The 19,752-nt window shown below is 45.0% G+C and overlaps 1 protein-coding gene across 17 annotated transcripts in view; it reads right to left on the minus strand.

Annotated features, from left to right (window-relative positions):
- Nucleotides 1-2,051: 2,051 nt before the first annotated feature.
- Nucleotides 2,052-19,752, minus strand: part of HMBOX1 (homeobox containing 1) — a 118,431-nt gene continuing 100,730 nt past the window's right edge. For 10 of the 17 annotated variants that reach the window (XM_067294437.1, XM_067294441.1, XM_067294433.1 and 7 more), the window contains 2 exons: nt 16,535-18,237; nt 2,052-3,689 (listed from right to left, as the gene is read on the minus strand). In XM_067294437.1, the coding sequence (XP_067150538.1) occupies nt 18,100-18,237 (138 nt within the window). In that variant the 3' untranslated portion in view covers nt 2,052-3,689; nt 16,535-18,099. Of the gene's footprint in view, nt 3,690-15,813; nt 15,949-16,534; nt 18,238-19,752 lie in introns of those variants that run through there. The other 7 variants (XM_067294443.1, XM_067294442.1, XM_067294438.1 and 4 more) reach the window with 4 other exon arrangements.

A 19,752-nucleotide genomic window follows, 5' to 3' on the forward strand; every position in this document is an offset into this window, starting at 1 on the left:
TTTTCCCTACGGCGGCTCCTGTTGTCCCTGTGCTGGTCCTGCCGGTCCTTTGCACCAGGAGCTGTATTTTAGCAGTGCCTTATCCCCGGGTTAACGCAGCGAGGGGGCGAATTTCGCACCGGCCTCCGGGCTGTACGGGGAGCTTGTAGTGAAGGAGGATGGTGATAGCTAAAGGTGCAGACTTCACACTACAACATGCAAAATACTCCGGGGCTGGGATCGTAAATAAGCGGCTCGTTCCCATATTTCCTTTTCCCCCCCTCTGCTGCCTTTTCTGCGCTCCCTCCCCGGCTCAAAACCCTGCTGGTCGCAGCCCTGCTTCCCACCCCCTTTTTTTTAAAATTTTTTTTGCTTTTTTGCCAACGCTAAGGGCCGCGGCGTCTCGGCAGAGCCCCGTCTAACTCGTCTTGCTGTTGATTTTTGTAAATGTGGTGGGTCTGTATATAGCGAGGGGCTCTTCTTCGCCCCGCGGGCTTGCGTGCTGGTCGGCTACTCTAACCGAGCTGAAACCCAAAGATCCTCTGTAACGAGCTGTAGCGTCTGTTCGTTCTTCCTGTACGATACTAAAATCGCGGCGACGCTGTACGATACAGGCAACAACGCGGCCTGCGGTACCCGAATAAAGGTCGTCTTCGGAGCGGGGGAGTCCGCGCTTCAGTCGCACCGCCGGCGTCGCGAAACCTCCTCCGGCCTGAGCGGCGACTCCGCTTTCCTGCCAGCCGCGAGCTTCGGAGCCGTCGGAATAGCGGCTCTTTTGGGTGTATTTAGCGCTGCTTTTGGAGGTTTCGGCTGGGCTAAACCCAGGCTACGGCGACGCTACCCAGCCTGGGGGTTAGAGCCCTTCCCAGGCGCCGTGAGCTGGGGGCTCGGTTGGGGCCGGCGCTTACGGATTAGCAATTTCTCTAATTAATGTAATGAGCCCGAATCAGCAAATTGGAAAAAATTAATAAGGTTTTTTTGGTTTGGGTTTTTTTTTTTTTTGCTTTAAAAACCAAATTAGTCCCATTGCAGCAGCTACAGCGCCCGGCCCAGGCCCCCGCAACCCCCCCAGCAGAGGCACCAAAGCTGCCAAGCGACTGAAATGGGGGAAAACAACAAAAAAAGAGGGGTTTCGTGGCCATGCGCCAAGGTCCCGCACAGGGAACGGGGCCGGATCGCTGCGGCCACGTGACGGAAACTCTGCGCTGCCGGGCAAAATCTCAGCACAACAAAACTGGGGTTTTGTGGGTTTCCCCCCCCCCTTCTTTGTCAACATTTTTCTCTGAAATACCGGTTCATGGGCAAACACCTGGGAGGGGGGAGGAGGAGGAGGAGGGTTGTCGTCTTCTTTTCTTTTCTTTTTTTTAAGCGACAAACACCGTGTTGCTTCCACAATCCCTGTGGAAAGTCATTTAGCAAAGGATGTTTTTATCGGCGTTGCCTTGCAATCAGTGCAGAGAAAAATACAGCCTTTTTTTTTCTTTTTTTTTCATTTTTTGATTTGATTTTTTTTGATTTTTTTAGAAGCCACTTGCCTTTCATGTTTTACCTGCAGAAAAAAAGCCGTTTGAAGCGCCGTCGCTTTGTTCGCGGCCTCCCTCCTCCACGAAGGCGGCTCTAGCACCTTCCCGCGCTCCGCTTTTTTTTTTGCAGTCTGCAGCCAAAGCTGCTTTTAAAAGGCCCCAAACAGCAAAAAAAAAAAGCTGTAAAAAACCAAAGATGCTGATAACCTTTTTTTTCCCCCCACCCACCTTCCTTCACATTGATGCGACTTTAACCGGCCGCGCTTTCCTTCGAGCTCGCTGCCGCCGGGCCCTGCTCTCTTCCGCCCGCAGCCTCTCCCACCCGAACAGCCGCTCATCCCCCTCCTCCCTTTTCTTTTTAATATAAAAAGTCATTAAAAAAAACACCATACAACGTCCTAAAGCTGCATTTTGCGTCCAAGGTGCCTCCAGGGCTTGCGCAGCCGCTCGCCAGCGTTTCCAACCCACAAAGGACTCGAGCAGCAATGCGGCTTTGTTGAGTTATACGGTTTTATTTTCTAATAGGTACAATACTAAAATAAACACAAATTAAAAAAAAGTTTTATTAAAACAAAACTGTACAAAAAAGCAGTTATACTACATTTTAATTACAGAACAGTCTACTGTCCAAAAGGCACTAATCCAGAATAGGAGATACAATGATACAGGACTCATTTTAACTATTTTAATCAATACAATAGAGCACTTGTTTCTCTGTCCATTCACATATAGAAACAAGGACTTTTGCTACAGTCATTACACATCGTTATAAATATGAGCCCTACGTGGAAAGATGCAGCGTCGCTCTCCCTGGGCCCAGATTCGGTTCGAACCGAACGTCAGGGATTAAAAAAAAGAGAGGGAAAAAGAAAAGAAGCGAGCGCAGGACCCGGGGAAGCAGCTGAGGCTTCGGAGTCTCGGTACCTGCCGCCGGAGGAAGATGCCGCCCGTGCGAGCGATTCCCTTCGCTCCGTGGACGGGGAGCTGGAGCGCGGGGCAGGGGAGCCCGCGCCTGCCATCCCCGCGCCTCGGCCTCCGCTTCGGCCCCGGCGGCTCGTGACGCCGGGACCGCAACTCCAGAGCAGGGGGAAAAAGCAGGCGGCAGCTCCGCCGGGCGCCTCGCAGGTAAAGGCAGCGATTTATTTGGGAGTGTTCTCGGAAAAAAAAAATCAGTGTCTTTAGGGCGAGCGCGGCTCGGCCGCCGGGGCGATGCTACCTGAGATTCGCTCCCCGGCGCGACGCGGCCCGGCCGCCGGCGGCTCCCTCGCGCGAGGGTCCCCGCGGCCGCCGGTTCCCCCCGCCCCGATGCGCAGCACCTGCGCGAGACGCCGCCGAGCGAGGGCAGCGCCCACGGGCAGCGACGGCGTAACGCGGCCGGCGGCGCCGTCCGGCCTCGGAGCCGAGCGCGAGCGGCGCCGGAAGAGGCTGCGACGCGGTGGCGGCGGGAGAGGGAGACTGCATCTTTCGAACAGTGTCGTACACAGAAGACAAAAAGACAGGCATCTGGATGTTAACAAAAATAAGTAACAAAGCAATATGATTAAACAAAATCTCTTCTCACATCATCCTATACTACATCCTCCTTCTGCTTAGCAGAAAATTGTACGTACACAAAAATACAAATACACAATTTTGTAGAACAGTCTGATTTTAATATATTTATATATATTTATATTTATATGAGTGGCAGGTTAGTTCATTATATAGAGCTTTTTGCACTTTTGGCTCATATGCAACAAGGCTTTATAAATTCAGCTTTAGCTTTCATTCAGGTTTTTATAGCTTCTTGAACATTTGTTTTTCACATTTAAAGCAGCATCCAATTTGCAAGAGGAGTTGGTGGTGGCTACAGCAAGGACCAGGTTCAAGAGGATACTGGGGAGGGAAGGGGAGAATATACATTCCAGTGTGTGTGTGTGTGTGTGTGTGTGTGTGTGCGCTAGCATGAACGGAAAAGAAAGGAAAAAGAAGTTTGTGAAGGGCTCTCGGATGCCACGTTCACCTCTTGAGGTAGGCAGGACACCTACGGCAGCCGAGACGCAGGGCCGGGCGCATCCGTGCTGCGGCGTTTCGGCTTTGTATCCCGCGCCCGCGCTCCTGCCCCACTGTCTTTTCCCGTCTCGGATCGCCACGCTCGCTCCCGCGTTCATCTCTCGACTACAACCGCGGCTCACGCCTATCGCTTTGCTTGTGGGGGGGGGGAAAAGAAGAAAAAAATCCCCGTTAAAAAAGGCATTTTTGGAGCAGGGCGCCGCCTCCGGGCTCCGCCAGCCCTCGCTCCCCGTCCGCAGCCGCTTCCCCTCGGCTCAGCGCCTCCCTCAGCCCCATCCTGCGAGCTCGTTCCCCCTCCTCCGCGAGAGAGGTGTCCCCACCGCGCTTCTCGCCAGGAGTAATTTCCCAGGCTTTCCCAACTCGTACGTTACGAAGTTGTCAGAGCGAAAACAGCATTTCGTTACTAATGAAGAATAAAACCTCTCTCGTACGGGTTGCTTTCATTTTCGGAACCCTTTAAGTGGGACTAATACATCTTAATAGTGTTCTCTTATTTTATTTCCTTTTGCTGTGGTCAGAAGAAATTCTCCTTTAACGCAATTTTTTCTTAAACTAGCACTGATACCTATTTTTCTTTTCTTTTTTTCTTTTACCCACATAAAATTCTCATGTACGTTTACAAAATTAAAACCACCTGCCCCCTAGGTACGTCACTTTGACAAAATTTCGAGCAGGTGCCACTACTACTCTAAGCCTAGAAATAATTAAGAATAGAGGAAGGAACTGCCTCCGCGATTCCAAAAAGGGGTGATTAAATATTAGTATTAATAAGTATTAGCCACTTTGGCCTGGAGTCGCAGCCGCAGGTTTACCCGGAGCCGCGCGACGGAGGCACCGAGCTGCTCGTAGCTGCAACCCGAGAGGCAGCTTCCTACCGACGTCTCTCCACGCTTCCCCCTCTGTCCCCTGCGCCCTGAACCAGAGATGGCCGAGAAAGTTAAGACGTTCCCCACCGATAAAATTTGGGGCCGAAAAGGGAGCGGGGGGAGGGCGGCGGAAGGGAGGAATGGAACGGAGCTTTCTTCCCGGCCGGACCCTGCGTGCGGAAGGACTGCGGGGAAGGCTCTTTCCTTAAGAGGGGGACGAGGTCTCCAGTCCTGTTCCTCCAGCTCACCCTGGAGTCCTGTTACTCACTTAGGCACTTTTTAAATTGACACTAAGGAAAAAAATAATAAAATAAAATAAAATAAGTACTGCACATATTTCGCGCTTCCCGGGCTTTCGCGAGCCTTGGGAAGAGCGCGAAGAGCGAGGGGGGAGACCGCCAAGGCGATTCGTCAAGAAAACGGCGCTCCCCGTGGACACGGCTCACTTGAATTTGTCACCCTGTGATAGACCTGCTGCTCAGCTACATCTGGCTTAAATCTGTTATTTCTGCATTAGCCTTAAGGCGAAAGCCCGGCTTACGCTGGTTCTGTGGCACCGCGACATCGCTTCATCGCGTTACTAAATACTCGACGTCCCCAAGAGACCCCGCGCTCTGCCCGTGCTGGGTGTTCGCCCTGGGGCGAGGAAGCGCTGCCCTTCATCCCTCGCTAACGGCTCCCGGCAGCAAATTCAGGAGGTTTGCTGCGGAGGAGATTCAGAAATCATCATCTTCAAGTCGGCCCGAGTCATAAGATGACATCTACGTTTAATTCAGAAGCCAAGGGAAAGAGCAGATTCAGTGGCTAACAGCGAAAGATGGGAAGCTCAAAATCCAAACGCTGTTTTCCTTGGCCTGTCTATTGGGAAACACGGTTTCAGTTCAAGTTTTTCCCCCATCATCTTCACATCTAAAAACAACTTAAAAAATCACAACGCTACGCTGGCTGCAAAACGTGCTGCCAAGCCCCAGGTGAATGCAGTGACAACCCTGACCAGGACGTGGCCTCCTTAGATGCAGGTCTACACATCCTGGCCAAACCCCTCACATTAACAGGCCAAGCAACAACGCACTAACCAAGAAAACCAACTGCATCAGTTAGGACAGCTTCCGATACCAAGTGCGAGCAAGAAAAAAGAAAATTAAAGGGAAAAAAACGCTACCACCTCGTCCCTCTCCGTTAGCCATGGTCCGAGACCTTGAAACTACGTTATTTCACGCAGGAGTTTGCAAGCAAAGAACCTGCTGCAAATCGACTGGATTTAGGAGCTGATTTTTTGTTTTTTAAATGGTCAGAGTGGCCTCTATAAAATATTTCATATTTATACTTCACTGCAGACAATATATATCCAGACTTCAAGTAGGCAATGGATACAGCACCCTCTACTAGGCAAAAGGAAAGGTGAACATGTGTTGACTTGGACCAAAGTACTATTAAAGGAATTAAAAAATGCCTACCCATAAATACAGTGTTGGGGGCTGCGAAGGTGAAGAAGTGCCCGCCCTAGGGAAAAAGAAGAACGAGAACCGGCGAAAGCAGGGAGGACCAAAATTAAAACGGCAAAAGTCCCAGCGGACTGCAAGAAGGCAGAAAGGGCAACGGCAAGCAATGAGTTAATGCCAACACGAGCGGGACAGGCAGCAAACACAACCATTTAGAGACCCCGCATCCCCCAGATAAACCTGAGCACTGTAATTGTGTGCAAGAAACGTCAGATTAGGCGGTGCGGAAGGGCTGCCCTATCTGTGACATACCTGTATTTTCTGCAAACGATCTGCTAGACTGTCACTGAATATCTGCTGAAGTGCAAAGCCCAGCCTAGTCTTCCCAGGGACCAGTTAACAAAGAGACAGTCCGGGTATTAATAAAAAAAAAAAGATTACACTTAAAAGTTACTATTTCCCTGATTTGCTAATCTAAGCTTCAAAACCACGTAAGTGGGGGGAGGCCAAGGGGAAGGAGAAACGCTGTCAACTAACCATGCGGGGAAAAAAAACATGTCTTTTGGCCAGCAGAAAGCTCAAAGGATATAATTCATAGTATAATCTCATAATATTCTGAACCAAATCTAAAATTCAGTCCTACTGTATGGATCGCTTTCTTATTAGGATGGAAATAACATATATCACTTATTCAGACCTTATGAACGCTGGGTTCAGGCCAGAGCACTTCAGTGTAAGAAAACCACTGGTAAACCAGGCAAAACGGGATTACCAAGGCGCGAAGGAGCTTGGACAAAAGACAAAAGCAACAACTTCTCCGAAGAAACTGAATTACAGTTTGGGGAAATAGCTTACGTGACAAATTCTGTACCAACAAGAAGCAACTTCAGAGGAAAACGAATGGCTCAGAGCAGGTGAAGGAGGTATAGCTCAAAGCACGGGTCTGGGCTCCCTTCAAGGAAACAGGGGCTCAGGGCAACGAATAAGCTCGAGAGGAGACCTCAGTTTAGCGAGAGGAGTTTTGGTGGCCGGCGTATTTTTTGAAGCACTCTGGCTACTGATAAAACTCGTTGCAAAAATTGTCGCTTGAGGCACCGCAGCTGCAAGGAAACGCTCATGACTGATCAGATTTTTTTTTCCCACGTTATACGATTTTTATGTTAAACGTGCTCTGGTGATAGTAAAAATACAATGCAAAGTACCCTTAACACCTGGAATTCATGTACCCCAACGTCTAATACAGTGAAGAGCAACAAAGAATTTAGGATTTGACATTTAGACCTGGGCTTTGGGGGTTTTCTTGTTTTTCTTTACGAAGCAAAAATAACAGAGGAATGGAATAATGCTGTCCTATAGCTACCTCAGCTGCTCAGCACGGACTGGCATTTAAGTAGGTATCTTGATGCCAGCAGAACAGGTAGACTGAACCTCTACGATACTGAAGCAAATCTAAGAAATATGGCAGCACACACAGACCCCCTTTTATCAAAACTACATTTGTTTGATTCCCATTATGGCAGAAGTATAAAGTGTAAAAAGATATTTATCCTACCTAAGTGGAACTTCACGTTGCTTAGAGACATAAGGCACAATATGTTCTCTGACGGACGGTCACACCTTCAAGAAGTTCTCACTGCAGAGAACCCCTTAAAATCACTACAACTTATCAGATACTAGGAACAGGTTATAACTGTAAGATTTAAAAGACAAGTCTACCTCTTTGGAATCAAGAGTTTAAGAATTAAGGCCAGAAGGGACCAGTCTTTCACCTTCAAGGAGACCCTGCATATCATACGGGCTTCCCACGCGTCTGATGCAAACTTCCTTTTCTGCCCACTTCATCCTATGGGATGAACAAACCATCCTGCCCTTCCAAATGCAAAAAAAACGACAACAAGAAACCCCCCCAAACCCCCACCCTACCTAATTGAAGATGTCTGCCTTTTCCGCATAAGCCTTTACAAATTTTACTATTTGTATCCAATGGATTTATAAACATTAACAGAATAAATTTCTTTCAGTGCCTTTGAAGATACCTTCTGAATGTCCACAGACACGTCACTGATTCCTTTACGTCTCCTAATCAGCTGCCTCATTTTCAAGCTTACTTCACTGAATTACCACCAAGGCAACACAAGGACTCTTTTGTTCCTGCTCTGCTACAAATCCCAGCCCTAATTAATTGAGTTTTGTTGAAATCTAGGGACAGATTCTCAACTGATATAAACTCTGGAAGCTCTACGAATGGGTGGATCTCCTCCCTGACCTCAGATAGCTTTTCATGCCTCCAAGCCCCTGGAGCCACAGGAGCACACAGCTTCTGTGACTTCAAAGAGCTCCAAAGGAAGGAAGAGCTGCAGAATTGAACTGTTACCGCCCGACAAGCAGCTGGGTACGAAGACATAAGCATTTAGCTAACCCGACAGACAACCATCTCTGTGACAAACAGAACAGAATCATGTCCCAAATTCCAGTAACACCACCTAAACGTACCTTACAATGCTAGATGGTGCGCCATAAAGATGTGTTGGCAAAAAGAAATACATACTGGAGATTTCAGAGCATTTAATAAGCTGCTTCAAGTGTCTCAGCAATAAAGTATCTAAGATTAAATGTTTACCCTTCTCAATTAGTCGTTACATATTTTATGCAATGCAGCCGGTTTTTCTCTGCAACAGGTCAATTCTTCACTTTGCCATTCCGAATCCACTGTGGTTCCACCTAAACTGAGACCACTCCACCCACAGCAAAAAGGCGAGATGCTACTTTCCACTCCAAAAATCACAGAATCACAGAATGGTTGAGGTTGGAAGGGACCTCTGGAGATCATCTAGTCCAACCCTCCTGATCAAGCAGGGTCACCTACAGCACATTGCACAGGATCGCGTCCAGGCGGGTTTTGAATATCTCCAGAGAAGGAGACTCCACAACCTCTCTGGGCAACCTGCTCCAGTGCTCTGTCACCCTCGCAGTGAAGAAGTTTTTCCTCATGTTCAAAATACATCAAACCTTTTGATCTAAAGGCAGCTTGGACTTGCCAAGGGAAAGACTGTGTCAGTTTGGGCTCAAAAAGATCTGCTTACTCATCAAAACGCACAAATGCAATGCCTTGCACTCTGGTATAGGAAAACCTGATCAGTGAGTCGATATTCTAAGTCCCTGGCTCTGGTTAGCTCTTGAAGGACATTTTCTGTGCTGTCACTACAGTCCTGTCAAAGAGAGATAGCAGCAACTTTATCAGCAGGCAGACTTAAAAATAAACATCACGAAAGTCAGATGAGCTTTGAGGAATGGGGTATTTTCTTAATATTCTTAATGGAATATATTGGGTGAGAGAGATTAATTAATAATTTACTTTCATTATCTCCTTGCCCTCCTTGAGCGATTTGATGGAAACTGTTAAAAGTAAAATGTATTTTTAACTCTCACATGATGTAAAATATATCTCAGAAGGCTAAAGTCAACCTCTTAATTAGAGAGGTGTGTTATTTAAACTACATATGCCACCTTGCCATAACATGGAAGACTTTAATTAGTTAAGGAGAAGGGGTGGGGAGAGAAGTATAGGAAGCTGAATTGAGGCCAGTGACAGCAGCAATGAGTTAACATCTAAAAACTTCTATCCTAGAGAAGAAGTTCCTACCAGTGCTACTGTTAGCGTAGTACCACCAGTGGTAGTGGTGCTGGAAGAACGGAAGTACCCGTGACCGGCAGGTCTGTTCGGATCCACAGTGACAAGGGATGAGATTCACACAAGTATCTCAGTACAAGGAAGCTGGATGGTAACTGGAGGATTTAAAGAAGCGACTAAGTAAGTTAAACTCGTAACTTCTTTTGCAAATCAGGTGGAGTTAGGTGCCTGCTAATTTTCCTAAATTTGACTAAGAATCTATATATGCATCTTTCCATGCTAAGAAGCTTCATAAACTCCTCTAATGAGTAATTACAGCAAGAGAACAGCACTATGGAAAAAAAGGTCAAGAAGTTGAAGGGCAAAAACAGAGCCCAGGCTCTGCTGTATTCAAGATTAATCAGCAGAGGACGTTTCTCGCATAAGCACACTGGAAAGGCACATAACGCCCTACGACAGGTATTTTTTCAGCATCTAGCAACACATCACAGAAAGACCATGACGTTATTTTAGGTCACCACCATATACCCCATCCCGTTGTGCGGTTAGGACAGCAAGCACAGTGTCCAGCGAACTATCCAGGTGCAGGCTACTTTGGGATCTTAAGGAAGAGCTGGGCTAACTCAGACCACTACACCATGCCCGCAGTAGAGGGCTTCGGACAATACAGCTCTGCACAGGACAACAACTGCTGCTAAGGCTTCCAAAATGAGAGCCCACAAAAGATAACCTGCGGTGGCCCAGCAGAGCTAGTTACATTCTCCGCGTGCATCGGGAGCTGGATGCCAACGGTGCAATCTGTCCTCTCTACCCGCGGGCAGGCTGAAAACGCAGGACGAGGAACGCAACGGAGTCCCGGACCATGGCTGATCTTCTGTCCTACGACGCCGCTACAACCAAGCAACGAAGCAAGACCTAAACCGGAGCCCTGCATAACCTGTAATCGTACTTTCGCACAGAACTAAACATTAGTTTTGTTTCTGGAACTCACTGAGAAGCAATACATACTTGAGCAAAAAAAAAAAACAACCCCAAAAAACAAAAAACAAAACAGGAAGAGAAGCAGCTTTGCATAGAAACTAAATCCAGTTTCAGGCTCTGCTGTTGTGAGTTGCCATTAGGAACAGGTCATTATTTAAGTTTACAGAGTAGCTGTTCCAAGTGTCACTAATAACACTGGTATTAAAGAGAATTAGGGGGCGGAAGATCTTCTGTTTTCAATCACAGAAAAGACAGAAATCCTTTTAATTATGACCATGCCAATCCCCATCTTTCTAAAGCAGCTAATTACATGTCAGGAGGACACCCAGTCATTCAAGAGAGCTGCCATTCCTTTCACTGCCATGCTCTTAGGCATTTATCCTACCCAACCCAATTACCCTGGCTACATTTTGAAAAGATTTCGCAGAACTGTGCCGTATGTTTTGATCAGCAGAATACAGCCGCTTGCATTTAATAAAAGAGGGAAGAGAGAATAAATGGCCCGGAGAGAGCATCGTGCCAAACCAGCTGAGCGCAAGATGCACTGGACATACGGAAACATCAAAGGCCCATTACGCAGTTCACTGCAGTTCAACGGTATCAGCTCACTCATGCCTAAGCTGTTGGCCAGAGGACTCCAAAGCTTACTGGAAAGAACAGGCAAGAGCACGAGGCTGCAGCAATCACCCATTAGTTAGCCTTCTGCATCAAAAAATGGGCGTTTAAAGATGTTCTGTGGGTTTTTCCCATCCAAAACGGCAAGATCTTTTCTATTTCCATCACATCACGGACTAAGAAATATATCTTGAAATGGCAAAACGTATTTAGTTACTTTTCCCACTAAGTACAAACTCAGGTATGACATGGATTTTCATAAAGAGAGTGTGGCAGAAGCAGCTCCAGGAAAACTGAGCGTCGTTTTGTACTGATTATTGTAATTGTGTCAATCCTATCTGAGCTACTGCATCACGTACGTTCGATAGATGGCTTCGTGAAATCAGGCACGGACAAGTAATTCCAAGCTACTTTGGAGTTATAAAACCTAAGGCTAAGGTTAGGGATAAACAACTCCTTAGACATTTGGATTTTTCTCCTCACACCCCTGTTTCATTGGTGCCACCGAGACACATTTTCACTTATTTCTTTATATTTGCTGGACAAAAACCAACATCAAAACACTGTCATCTGTTGACAGTCCTCAAAACGACCAAGTCCACTTTTCTAGTTACAACACGTTTCTCACAAAGGAGAAAAATAATTTTTGTGTATTTGAAATTCTAATTTATAGCTGCCATCTCTAGAATGCCTCTTTTCTTTCATTAATGTGCAACATCTTTAATTGGACAGTTTAAATCCCATAAATTAGACAACACTAACAGAAACTAAATGGAGAGGTTTAGGGCTATGCTTTTCGGCTTGCCAAATGCCTGTTGGCCAACAGATTCAAAATCCTGAGTAAACATCCCAGCTGCACAAAAGCCCAAGGGGGAATGTTTTATTCCGCAATGTCTCCGCAACTCATCTCCTTGGGAACTGTGGTCAGGCCATCAACTTGCCCTTCCAAGAAATCACAGTGAAAATGCCTGACTTCATAAAATTCCACTAAACTAGCCAGGATCACGATACGACCCTGACGACTGCTACTAAAAGGCATTAAAACACATAAAACCCTACAGCTGTCTCATAAGCGTGAATACACGTTAGGTCACCGACATCTAACACGGTTTGCAAGACCAGTCCTGCCAACAAAGATTCCTGCCAAATGATAAACGCTACACCGAACTCAAGATTATTGCCTACAAGCTTAAGACTTTGATCAAAATATTATTACCAGGTAAAATAACTTCCAGGAATGCAAGAGCTACTTGGGTGGGAAGCGCTGGCTGAAACAAGAGCAAAGTTTATTTTTACAAAAACCCCTATAGTTGGCTGATTATAATCTGATGAATTTGGAAGAAGCTGATGAACGCTGGGAAATGAGGGCTATGCCACGCTCTGGCGGGACGGGAGGAACCCACACGCTCCTTTTATGAAAACTGCCATCTGAAATGAGAATTCCCAGGATAAAAGGGAAAAATCTTTCCCTACTAAATATCCACAGCTCTTAGTACTATGGACAAAGCCGCCCACTGAATCCCAATAACTTGGAGACAAAGGTGTGAATCCAGCTCTGCATCTGAGTTAATGTTACACGAAGCGAAGCAAAATCCTGCATTAAGGGCTTTAGGAGCAGTGACTTTGGGTTTGGCAAACTCTTAGGCTCATTTTGCCGGTTTTATTCACGTGAAGAAGAACGAACAGTTTCCTTATGAAATCCTGCTACAACTACCACGTGGCTCTGAGCGACCCAGCGACCCTGGAGGAAGGCCAGCAGGATGCTTCCATTTCATTTCTTTGCAAACAGCATCTCAGTGTGAGGGAGAAGCTTTTATATCGCATAGGGGAACTGAAAAATCTTAGCGAACTCATCTCCACGTTCCTCTGCCCTTTAAAAGCAAGACGTAACATTTGGGATACTAACATTTGGGATACTAACTCATTCAATGCCATTCTGTATTGTCAAATTGTGACTTTGCCTCAAAATAACATCCAAATCAGACCTGAGATCTGTCTGGTTCAGTACGTTTTCTCTAGCAGTGTCCAAGTGAAGAGACTTGGAGAAAGAGGATGAGAATCCAAGCAAGTATCATGTGTCTCTTTCCCAGCTTCCAGCTTCTGATAATCCACAATTAAGGATTTCCCGAACCAAACAAGCTTATCACAATAGTCACCACTGGGTTTAAATTAGCTACAGTTTTCCCACTAATATGTTCAGCTATGTGATATTTTTAAAGTTCCCATTCACAGCAGCAAGACAATGAAAAAAACACTCAAACAAAGGCTAAAACTGAGCTGTAGCACAGATGTTTTGAAAACACGGAAAACTCGATCAATTTGATGTTAGCCAATGAAACAAATGGAATAATTCGCAATTCCCTGAAGAACTGCAGAAACAGAGCAGATAATTTATGAAATTTATTAGTTATGGCTTGATTGGAACTTGGAGCCAGACTCTGCAAATAAAGCTCACGTCTTATGGGAGAATAGGCAAAATAACTTTTTATGAATAGGTAAAATAGCAAAAAAAAAAAAATTAACAGAATATCTTTAAACAGGTCAACATTTATAGGTCAGAACCAGAAAACATCTCCTTGACCTGAGCAGGTATGTGCAGAATCGTAGAATAATTTGGGTTGGGAGGGACCTCTGGGGGTCTCTACGCCAGCCCCCAACCTCATCCAGTTGAGTTTTTCCATTGCCTTTCTGGGCTGTAGTTCCTCTGTTTGACCACCCTCAGCGTGAACATTTTTTTCTTTAGATTCACCTGGAATTTTCCTTAATGCAACTTGCGCCTGTTGCCCGGCATCGTTTGCTATGCGCCTCTGACAGCCTGGCTCTGCTCGCTCTTAAACCACCCACGAGATAGCCGAAGACCAAAACAAGATCCTCCCCAGAGCCAGTCTGAACAAACGCAGCTCTCTCAGCGTCTCGTTGCCTGGCACGTGCAGCAGCCAGTGGTGGCCCTAGGATGAACTTCCTCCCCTTTGTCCAAAACTGGACACAGGACTCCAGATGTGGTCTCACAGATGATGAAACTACTCACTTTCCTTGACCTGCTGACTGCTCTGCCTAATGCAGCCCCATACGCTGTTAGCCTTAATTGCTGCAGGAGCGTGCTGCTGACTCACGGTCAACTCGTTCCTGTCCAACATATGAGTAATGGAATTAGGCTGTAACAATATGCATGTTTGTAGGGTATTAGATGTCTCTACAACTCTGGGGCATCAAAGAATAACATGCCTGCTTGTTGCTATGTTTATTTATTTTCATCAGCTAATTGAGCTTTTGCAAGCATCTGGGATCTCACACTTCAGGAAAAAGACGGGGAGAATTCAAAACAATATAAAAAAGGAAGCGGAGGTAGAAATTGTTGTTTTAAAAAGATGGTGAGAGACAATGACTCAAGTACTAAGGACATTATGAGCCACAAAATAAACCAGAACTTACTCTACATAGTTAAAAGCAGTCTGTGCACATCACAGAAGAGGAGTATCTTGAATATTTTCCTCGCTATTCACAGAACAAACAGGTAGTTCTAGTCTGCAACCAGATCCATTTCACCGGAACACACACGAGAGAAAATCGCAGCCATTTCAGACTGGTTACAATAAATTGCTACCATATTGCAATGCTACAAAAAAGAGGCTCAACTGTCATAAAAACCCAGAGACAGAAACACAAGGAGGACTTCCATACTGCGGAAACACACCTAGAACAACGGCTAAACTCCAGGACACTCGCTCCGCCAATTCTCGCAGCTACTCAAGATCTGGAGCGTTTCTCCTGACATCATCACACCAGCGTTTGCTCCATTCAAGCTCATTCGCACCAAACTGGAAAGTTATTAGTCAACTGCGAAACGTCATTATGAGCTTCCAGAATAAAGGAAATAAGCTGCCATCAGCATGCTGATCACAGTCAAAGTCTAACTCTTCCCTCGTACCTCTTGGTGGCCAAAGAAAACCAAAATGGATAGGGGCAAAGCCGGGTGAAAAAAACCAAAAACACACCATGGAACTAAGTGTCGTTTGTTTAGCACGACTGATTCCCCTGTTTTGTTATTTTCTCTGGTGAGAAGGGGAGAGCGACAAACTGCTGTTTACCAGGAAGCTACAGCCGAGGAGGATCTGCCAATCTCCAAACGTTCACAAGTGTTTTATCTGTTTAACCTTCATGCTGGATACTGATGCATTATGAGACCAGCAGCTATCTGACAGCGACTGACAGAATTAAGGCCAGCTTATTCTATATTAGATGGCATAAATATACAGTTTCAGTGGTGTTACTTTGATCTTGCATCAAACGGAGCAATATTCAGGATCTAGACATTCTAGCACTATTTTTATTCTTCCCTATTGCTTTAAAAAGGCAATGGTGGAAACGACTTTTTTTTTTTTTTTAAGATGCTATAGTAAGCAATATTTCTTTTAAAATTGCAGCTGTCCAACAGTTTGAGTCTGTTCTTTTTAAAATGAAACAGCCAGAACAAATGGTGGTGGCAATCCCAACATAAAGAGGCCATCGATTATTAAAATCTCCTTACAATAAATCGTGGATGTTGCTTGTCAGCTTGGTGTGTGACTGTAGTATGAATAAGTAGGTAAAATTCCACTAAGGCTATAGTTTGCTCGATCATTCTGCTGTGCAAAAATAGAAATAAAAGCTCTCCCCCTCCTTTCACTCCTTAGCACTGAAACACTCCTCATACGCACGCTAAAAAAAGAAAAAAGAAAACCAACCTGCAATGGTGCAATGGTAGCTGATCCAATTTCTTTCTTTCCTGAGTCTGCCCTGATGCTACTTACGAATTTGCCTACTCAAGAAATGCAATAAAACAGAAAAGGACGGCTTCATTCTGCTCCAGTGATCTATATCTGAGGAAAGCACATAAATTTTCCAATGAAATCCATAAATGAAAGACGGGGCCAAGCCCTACCTATATATCTTCAAAGGTACAGAGACAAAGAAGTGCCAACTCTGTGCCCTCGGAAAGCACAAAATCTCCTCCACACTTACCTAAGCAATTTTCACAAGATTAACAGATGTGAAGATGATCTAGTTAGCCTAAGCCTTGAAGGGGTTTAGGCTGGCTAAAAACCCGCTGAGGAGCCGCGTTTTAAGAGTTCGCAATGCTATCCGATAGTTTAGCGCGAGCAAGGGAGGAGGGACGCGAGCAAACCCCAGCAGAGCAACTTCCCTTCCCTCCTTCCACCTTCACACGTGGGCAGGAGGCAAAGGAAACCCGTCCTTCTGAACCGAGCTGTTCTCCCCTCTTAAGCTATTCCCACAAAAACAGGGAAGATAAAATGGAATGTTTTGGAAACACTATGGAAATTTTTATATACCTCATACAAAAATTTACATAGTTTTCTTCTTCTTTTTTTTTTTTTTTAAACCTAACACAGTCCTGCCCGTCTCTAACACTTCCCGTGCTGTTTCCATTGAAACGTTTCCTCTTACCGGCAGCAACATATCATTTTATCAGGATGCCAGGAGATCATTTCCACACAATGCCAGCAGATGTAATTTTCTTAGATGCACACACAGTTCATCATTTAGATACTAGATGACAAGGTGATCGCAGGGTGACTCTGTAATGCAAGTTTGCTGTTTGGTATTTTGAATTCTCAAATGATAAAAAAAAGACTTATCAAATATAAATATCTTTAAGAAAAAAGTAACAAAAGTGCTACATATGATCAAGGAAAACAATTCCATTAGTTTCTGCTACTTAAAGTAGGTTTGCTTTACAAATATTACCACATCCATTATCAGTATGGCTTCCAATTATTAATTAAATTGCTCGTAGCAGTATAGCTTTCTCACATCTTAACAAGGACAGAGTAAAGAGAACACAAAACATTCACACCCCATTTCTCAGGTAAGAGATCCTCCTGCCTTTAAACAACCCCCAAAGTCCATATTGAGGAGAATAGTTATGCTATGGTGGTTACTTAGCAAAGGTCAGGTGCAAAAGTTCTCCAATAATCTTTCAGGCTAGTCAGGATGTAGGCATTAGTTATACACAGATTTGTAAAAATTCACTCACCCATTTTATGACCTTATTACCTTCCTGGAAAAACATTGCTTTCGAAAGTGGCAAAGTGGGGAGGGAAGCGGTGGTGGTGGGGGGGGGGACAGAAAAGGTGAGAGGAAGAAGAAAACGTGAAATTGTTAATGACAGATCAATAGAGTCTAGACCTCTTCTGAGCAGGCACTGCTAGCCATGCCAAATAATGAATAGTGGTTTTGAGAAGTGGACTGTTGTCCATTAGACATTCAGCTCATTTGTCATATGATCCCAGGCTGGGCTTCAATCATGGTCCCAGAGGCAGAAGGCAGTACTTATCCACTAAGCCACGCAGCTTGTGAGAGTAGAGGATGTCTGTGTTGAATATGGGAACATCAACCGAAATATGTGAATGTGTTTCCAATGGACATTCTCAGCACAGCACCCAAAAGTATATCAAGTCACTGTATGACCAGTGAGGCACGGCTTATTGCAGCTGGAAATCATTTATTCCCAGGCTGAAGTGGGGTTTCTAGTGTTCTTTTTACTCTCTGTTGATACTCCCAATCTGGCGTCCATCGACCCTGTGCCACTACCTCAGCTTGCATCCTTTCAGTCTCAGAGAAGGAAAAGCGTACAGACTGTTTTTACACGATGTCTACGGGTATCCAAGGTTTTAAGTGTAGCCTAAGACTTGTAATTGAGGGCTGTCTAAAATACCTGGAAGCACTTTGAATGCTAAGACAGAGCAGCAAGATTTTTCTAGCCACTGGGGCTGGGAGAGGGAGGTTGGTTGGTTGATTGATTATTTATTGGGAATTAATACTGAGAGAGTATATGCAAAGGCTGAGGGCACCATGCCATCTTCACAGAACAAGACCCTAACAGCTAACTGACGTACAAGAAACTGCAAAGTTATACTGTAAGAACACATATTAAGGACCGAGGAAAGTCTGCTAAGGTGCTACGTCTAAAACTAAGTTACTTCTTGCTTTGACCCTCCCCCTTCTCTGCATCAGTCGTCGTCTAGAGCCTCTGTCTTGATCTCGTTGGCTCCTTGCCGGGCCAATGCCAAGATGGTGTGGTTTACCGCTGCCATTTCCACGGCTAATGAAATGGGGTCCTGATGGTCACTATGGCTAGTGCTGTCATCCTGCGTATGCGGAAAGGAGAAAAAAAGAAGCATCGTTACTCCACGGGTAGAGAATCCAGCCGAATAAAACTACTGCGTAAAATAACTGGGCTAAGGGCAGCAAACTGCACATTCAATATAGGGGTAGAAAGCGGAAAGGATTTACAAAATCGCTTTAAGACTGATTTCCCTCACTGTGCAGACTAAGGTAAGTGGGGCAAGGGGTGGCATACCCAATTTTCAAGAGAGATAAATTTGAGGGGGGGAGTATTCTGAGGAAAACATTGAATTATACAGAGAAAAGCAATACACAATGTATGACGGAAAACCAAGCTCAGATAGGAATCATTACCCACTGCACAAATTCATGCTATGCTCACATTTTGAACACTGTACACAGTTGTGGTCATCCCATCTTAAAAAAGACATAATAGAACTAGAAAAGGTACAGAGAAGGGCAACCAAGACAAACAGGCATGGGATGGCTTCCAGGCGAGGAGAGACTAAATAGACTAGGATTACTTAGCTTGGAAAAGAAATGGCTGATGGGCGATATGGTAAATGTTTATTACAAATGATTAGTAAGTAGAGAACAATTATTCACTACTTCTCTCAATCTAATAAGGAAGGACACTCACTGAAATTATTAGATAATAAATTACAAAGCAGCAACAGAAGTGTTTCTTCCCTTATCATACTTCAGGTGTGGGATTCACTGATTTTTAGATAAGCCAAAAGTAAAAATGGCTTTAAAAAGCAGGTTAGACAAATTCACAGAACACTAGTCTACTAGTAGCTATCAAAAATAAGAGTCTGGACCCTATGGAGAAATTAAATTCACATAGGCATAGGGAAAAACTTACAGGCAGTCCAGCATGGAAACCTCCTAGACTGCTATGAAAAAGGTGCAATGATTTCAGGGACTGGATCTACCAGAATTCAAAGATCTAGGTGAACATTTGCCAGGTTCTTGAGTCCACTGAACTAAGTGCCATATATTTCTTCATGTCTCTTTTCTAAAGAGCAAAGTCTCTCAGCTCTGAGGTGAAACCTTTAAAACCAATGAAGAGGAAGGGCTACCTTCTACAGGTGCCTAACGGCCATATGATCTCAGATGATAATGGACCAAAAGGTCTGACTCATCTAGCAGAAGCATTATAGGGAAGGGTGCATGTTTTGGATCCTACACCAGAAAGAGGGCCTGGTTCAAAAAAATAGGAATGAGAACCAGTAATATCCAAATTGTAATCCCAGCTGTCACATATATTCTTCTGGGACCTTGGGCAAAATCGAGGTGTTCACCCCTCTTTAAAATGGGGTGCTAATACTTACCACACCATGATCTTGCGTTTTTTTTTTTTTTCCCCCAGAAAGGAAATGATAAACATTTATCACTCTTCCAACAGCCATTAAGTGATGAACTGGCAAAATAATATACATTTTTAAATTAAGATGGCAGGTGGCAAATGCTGAGAGGGACAGAAAAGCCAGGACCCTGAGGTTAAAGGAATCCATCCGTTTGCAATGAATATCGGG

Source organism: Apteryx mantelli, chromosome 3, assembly GCF_036417845.1.
Source record: "Apteryx mantelli isolate bAptMan1 chromosome 3, bAptMan1.hap1, whole genome shotgun sequence".
NCBI lineage: Eukaryota > Metazoa > Chordata > Aves > Apterygiformes > Apterygidae > Apteryx > Apteryx mantelli.